At 39.3% G+C, this 6,000-nt stretch overlaps 1 protein-coding gene across 5 annotated transcripts in view; it reads right to left on the bottom strand.

The window, feature by feature from the left end:
• Window positions 1-1,677: 1,677 nt before the first annotated feature.
• The window catches only part of CD36 (CD36 molecule (CD36 blood group)), a 34,804-nt gene continuing 30,481 nt past the window's right edge, over window positions 1,678-6,000 (bottom strand). For 4 of the 5 annotated variants that reach the window (XM_063396978.1, XM_063396979.1, XM_063396976.1 and 1 more), the window contains exons 11-14: window positions 5,895-5,968; window positions 5,153-5,207; window positions 4,792-4,956; window positions 1,678-4,087 (exon numbers count right to left, since the gene is read on the bottom strand). In XM_063396978.1, the coding sequence (XP_063253048.1) occupies window positions 4,792-4,956; window positions 5,153-5,207; window positions 5,895-5,968 (294 nt within the window). In that variant the 3' untranslated portion in view covers window positions 1,678-4,087. The remainder of the gene's footprint in view (window positions 4,088-4,791; window positions 4,957-5,152; window positions 5,208-5,894; window positions 5,969-6,000) is intronic. The other variant, XM_063396977.1, reaches the window with a different exon arrangement.

The raw sequence follows: 6,000 nt of genomic DNA, 5'->3' as shown, positions 1-6,000 counted from the left end.
CTCTAACCTCTACCACCACGTCTAGGGCTGCTGACCATTCTTGTTCCTGAAGCTATGAAGTAAGGCTTGCAGGACTCTCTTACCAGATGAATTTGAGTTAAATACACTCTTGAACTCTTCAACCCTTACACAAGGGATGCTAGGCAAGAAGTAGAGTCCTGAAAACTTTGTGTGGGCCTACTTATATCAACCATGTATTTTGTAAAAAAAACAGTTCATAGAACATAAGGGAAACCCTGGTCTGAGTAAAACACTCCAGAATATTAGTGGCCATTAAAATTTAGATTAGAGGTGCTTTCATTTAGCAGACACTTATGATGAACTTTTTGTTGCACTGCTTTAAAGGTGTTGTAATTGTACCTGCTGATGTTAACTGGCAGAGGTAACAAATGTTAATTACAGCCAGCATAATTTCTGACTGCTTATGCTGAGGTGAAGCAAGAGAACTTGTGAAAACCCGGATGCCCTTTGGGTGGCGCCTGCTGCAAAGCATTTTGTTTCTCTTCTTACAAAATAGAACTGAGAAAAGCCCCAGCCTGGTGTTGCCTGGGTGGGTTGTAAATCCCTGCCTGCTTCAGGTACTGCTGGGAGAGGGCGAAAGCACAGAGCATCAGGGCCAACTGATAGGCAAAGTGGAAACAGGGAATGGAAAATTAATAGCATTTATTTTCCAATCTATTTACCAATGCAGATTGCATTTGGTATGTGCAAGTCATTTGTCTCTCTGGTTTCTGTTTTTATATGGCTACTGAGAAAAAAAAAAAGTTGTAAGCATATTTTATTAGTTATTAAATTTATTTTTTTTCTATTATGTTTATGTGTACACCTGTGAATAAAACAAGCCCTTCTCTACTCTTGCAGTTAAAAAAACACAGAAGGCATTAATTTATTTTCTTTCTTTTTCAGGGTATAGTAACATGTTTATATTACCAGACAGTGATAGGCTAGGTGGGAAGAGCATGTTTTAACACATGCTTTGAATGCATAATTACAGTTAGAGATCAAGAGCTGGCACACCCTCTCTCGGGTGTAAGTGTGTGGGCTGTTAGATCTTCGGTCAGATCCGACTTTCAACTTGACCAGCAATTTTCACACATAGGATCTGGGGTGGGTGGGGAACGTGAGGCATGAGAGGAGCCAGTCGTGCCTCCCACCCGACCTGCTGGGCAGCAGAGTCAGCAAACAGCTTTGTGCTGTGTATTTGGATATGCTAACACCTGCCAACACGTCCAGCTCAAGGCATTTGGAAACAGGCCTCTCTCCGAGCCCGCCTTCCTGGGCTTGTTCTAGAATTTCTTCTGTTTAGACAAGCTTACCTTGTTCTACAAAGTCTTCTCTTTTTTGTGATCCAAAACATAAATCACAGAATCAGAACATTCTGAGGTGGAAGGGATCATCAAATCCAACTCTTAAGTGAACTGCCCACACAGGGATCAAATGCACAATGTTGGTTTTATTAGCTCTGGGTTCTGACCAACAGAGAAAATAAATGTTGTATGCCACTGATATTTCTAATGTATCACCCATCAACACGCCCTTCTAGGATGCTGCAGTGTGCCAGAGTAAAATGATTTAACAAGGTTACCCATAGCTTCAGTTATTCATCAATTTACAAAATCAGTTTCTAGGAAAAGGAAACATATCCCAAATACCAACAAATGAGAAAAAAGACATAAGACACACATTATTCAACACAGAAGGCTTTATTTACAATTAAACATAAGGATATCAGACAAAAGATTTGAGCTTTGTTTTATTTGTATTTTCATTAATGTTTCTAATCAAAGTTTACCCTGCACTGTTTTAACAAATATAAATACTTAATATTAGCCTTAGTATCATGAATTAACAATAACTCTAACTGACGCTTTGGATAAAGTAACTACAAATTACAGTTCAAGTGCAGTCTACGTGCTGGACATAGTTTAAAAGCCCAAACCTGCATTGAGATCAATGAGATTACGAATATGGACAAACATATCATTCTGTCCATATAAAATTTGGCCCTGAGACATTTAAAATCATGGCCTGGCTTGCTAAATCACTGCTGCAGGAGCAGCACACAGCACTAAACAACACTAGTAAAGCAAACACTAACTTCCTGACAACGTACTTGAAGTCAAATAAAATGAAGCTGAAATGTTAGTGTATCAAAAACTACAGGAGCACTGCTGTTGTTCCTTTCATGTTAGATCCTGACACAAAAGACATTTTATTATAAAAAGTTGGTGTCAGATCTTGAACCACAGCAGAGCTGTGTTTTTTCTCAGAGGTGATGTGGCTTTAGCTGTCCTCATACTTTTTTGACCAGTCCATAGGACTGTAGGGATGGCTTCAGTTGTGTCAAATTGTCCCCAGAATAGTATGGGAACACAGCATCACATATGACACCAGCAACAATGTGGAAATGAGAGAAAGGTGTTTTTCATTGGCTAGCCAGCACCAGGAGTAGTCAAACACAGGGGCTGAGAGCAGCCCTTCCCTCAAGTGTCACACCAGCTGTTCTGGAAGGAGAGTGAAGCCATGCACCTCACAGGCCTCACCTTCAAGAATAATGTCTTGGGATTTCTGTGACTCATCAGTCCTACTGATAGCTACAAAACTTTGTCCACAAGGAACAATGGAATAAAACATCAGTATTAAAATCAGGTGGATTTTCCCTTTATTTCCAGAAGTTAGAACACCTTACTAAGGATACCCAGCCAAAGACATTGTCCTTTATTAACAAGATAAACCTTTCTGGTTTAAAGTCCATTGTAGCATTGTTTCCAAACAGCAGGATATGAGGGGCTGACATGTTTGAGTTCCCTTTTTCTTTGCAGCTCTTAAATAAGGGGATAAAAGATCTAAAAACAAATCTTAGAAAATGCTGAACTTAGGCCCTTGTTCTGAATTTATTGAATCCATGGAAAAGTAAGAGACCCCGCAACACTCTGTATTTACTCTCAGAATAAAATACAGCATTCACATCAAATGAAAAATTCAACTATTTATGGAGATGTCAGTGTTTGCTACCTGTCTACAGGTTGATGCACCTCATTAAACAAATGGTTGCACAAATTTCCTCGTGGCAGATGGTTTATCAGTAAGTAATTGGGGCTACCAGTTTTCATTTATGTGCTTCTATAGCAAGTGGAACCCTCTGATGTTTTTTCAAAATCATTATCTTGGTCTTTCCCGTCTCTGAAGCTTTTTGGGAGATTTTCTCTTGGCCTGTCAGGTGTAATATCAGATCATTCTCCAAGGGAGGCCTTGGGCTAAGTGGGCTTAGGGCAGTGCAGAGGCTTGTGTTCAAACAAGAGCCAGAAATCAAAGCTCACAGGAGGCAACAGGAAGAGCAGTGGAGCAGGTTAGGAGTTAGGGAGTGGTTCAGATTAATAAACAACTGTGGAGCCCAATGTTGATGAGGTCCATCAACATATGGATGACTGTGCTGTATCTGTGAGCCATCTCCCTATAAAACATATGAACCACATATTTTAGTAAGTCTTTTATAAATTTCATGTATTACAGTTAGTAACTTTACATAATAAACTTCACATTCAATGCAATTCACATCCCTGAATAGAGGACAGAGAGCAGTTCTATTGCAGCAGCTTCCATTCCTTGTAGGAACAGAGAGAAATATTGCAATGAGAGCATCTAGAGCACAGCATGAGCTCCAAATTGTTGTCATTCCCAGCCTGTGCTCAGAGACGGAGCATCAGCAAGCGGCTTTCATTTATCTTGCAAATCCAGAAGAAAATGAGTAGCAAGTTGCATAAATGGCAGAAGGTGGACTAAAATCCAACTTCATCTCAACTTCAGTCTGCTTGAATGCAATTTAAAATGTATAACAAGTTTCAAATAAAGTCTTTTGACAGTATAGTTTCCACAGTGGCTTCTTTAGTGATGTCAGAATTGTGGACCTTCAAAAACATCAGCTTATTTGGGTTAGTAAGCTGGTCTTCTCAAAATGGAAAAACATTTTGAATTCCATAGCTCATGGATTGACTGTGCCTTGAATCATGCCTTTTGTCTCTGAATTTTACCAAGCTGCTTAGCTGAAATTTCAATTAAACTTTGACTGCCTCTGGAGTCTTTTGACCTGTTGTGAAACAAAATCAGAATTCAGCATCCGGTGAGGTAAGTCTTCAGCTTAAGAATACCTCTTTAGTATAGCATACCTTTCACCATAGTGTTCACGTCTCTGCACTTCTTTTAAATAACCCCAAAAATGTGTTTGCTTCCCCAGATATCAGCACATTAATCCACCACTTGGTCAGTCTGCCCCTGATGGGAATATGTTTGCCTCTGTGGGTGGGGTTTGTCCAGAAGGTGCTCAGACTAACATTACAGTGATGAACCTCTCAGAGAAAGAAGTGAGAAACCAGCACTCAATAGAAAGGGTCATTTACAGCAGGTTTTCTGAACCTCAGACAGGATGGTGTCCTGGGAGAGCACAGCAGTCTGCAGCTGTGTGGACCCTGTCTCAGAAAGGTGCTAGAGGACACTTCCGAGTTTAACAGTCTTGGACAAAATGCTGATTTTAAAGTAATCACAACAAACAAAATGGTTGTTCCTCTGATGTAGTTCCCCATGCCCTCCCCTGAGTTAAGAGCATCCTGAAAGATTTAGGATGGGAAGAGAACTTGAAAATGTTAAGCCAATTATCTGGATGATTTCCTACAGAACGACTACTAAATTTTCTAGCATGTAAAAAAATAAGAACAGTGAAATAGGTAATAATTCTGAACTCTTGAAACCCTGAGGAGAAACTGCTGAGGACTGAGCTGTTAAGTGCTTACTTACTTATTTTAATTTCTTGGACCTGCATATGAAATAGGAGCCCAAGAAGGCCAGGAACAGCACAGAGCCCCCGATTATTAATGCCATCTGCAGCATGCTCAGCAGCTGGAGCCGACTCGAGATTTTACTTCTGAACATTTCTGCCTTCTCATCCCCAATAACAGCAGACTGAAACAGTGCAAGAAAAACATCAGTGAAAGGTACATATGCAAGAGCTCACTTGCCAAATATACTCTTGGTGTGGTGCAAATCACAGCATGAGTTTAATTACCGAGTTAAAGGGCACCACGACTGGAAAAGCTAGGTAGCTTGTTTGTTTGTTTGTTTAAAAACAGAGAATATTAATGAACATAAATATACTAACCTCATTTAGCCAAAGAAGAGGGAACACATAGGGTTTTTTAACTTTTTTTAAAGGACTGAAATGAGAAAATAAGTACAGCATGTTACTCTTAGTTTGCTACATAAGTCCACTCTCTACTTAAACATTTTCCTTCTCCTCTAACTATATTTCTGGCTTCCAGATGTACCTTTTAAATATACTTTTAGAGTGAAAAAATCCAAACCAAACCAAAACTACAATTAATAACAGCCATTTTACATATTGGGCAACCATCATTTTCTGTCTAGTCTTCTGTAAATGGGCAGTCAGACACAGAGAGGGAAGATCTGTGTGGTGTTCATATGTACAAGATGCCAAAGGCATGTTTATCCATGTACACTTGGGCAAATCAAGAGGGAAAAAAAAAACAGAGGACCATCAACACTTTTGATAAAATCATCTAGTGATGGGGAATACATAAATTCTCTTTCTCATTGCATATATTACAGAAAATACATTTTGTCTTTTTGTTCATCCTTATGGCTCCCATTTGGGTTTTATAAGAATGTTATTTTTAAGAACATTCTGCCTCGTAGGCTTCTGTAGGGAAATCAAATGTGTGTTAAAGCAGTTGGGCAGTGTCCTGCTCAGGAAGATTTACTCTGAACAAGCTTTGGGGAAATATTTTTATTCCTCCTTCTCCAAGACGCTTCTATTGATGTTCTCATAGACCAATCACCCCACTTAAAATTCTTTAAAAATACAATAAAGCAGTAACACTTACTCAATTCTTGTTGAAGGCCTCACAAGGAGGTTTACTTGCAGCCTTTTTGCAAATCGTAGTGTAAAACCAGTCACCTAAAATCAGTGAAAAAAATCCAACCAAACAT

Source organism: Prinia subflava, chromosome 4 (assembly GCF_021018805.1).
Source record: "Prinia subflava isolate CZ2003 ecotype Zambia chromosome 4, Cam_Psub_1.2, whole genome shotgun sequence".
In the NCBI taxonomy this organism is placed as follows: Eukaryota; Metazoa; Chordata; class Aves; order Passeriformes; family Cisticolidae; genus Prinia; species Prinia subflava.
The sequence above is the reverse complement of the archived record's forward strand: the minus strand, read 5'-3'. Positions and strand labels throughout refer to the sequence as shown.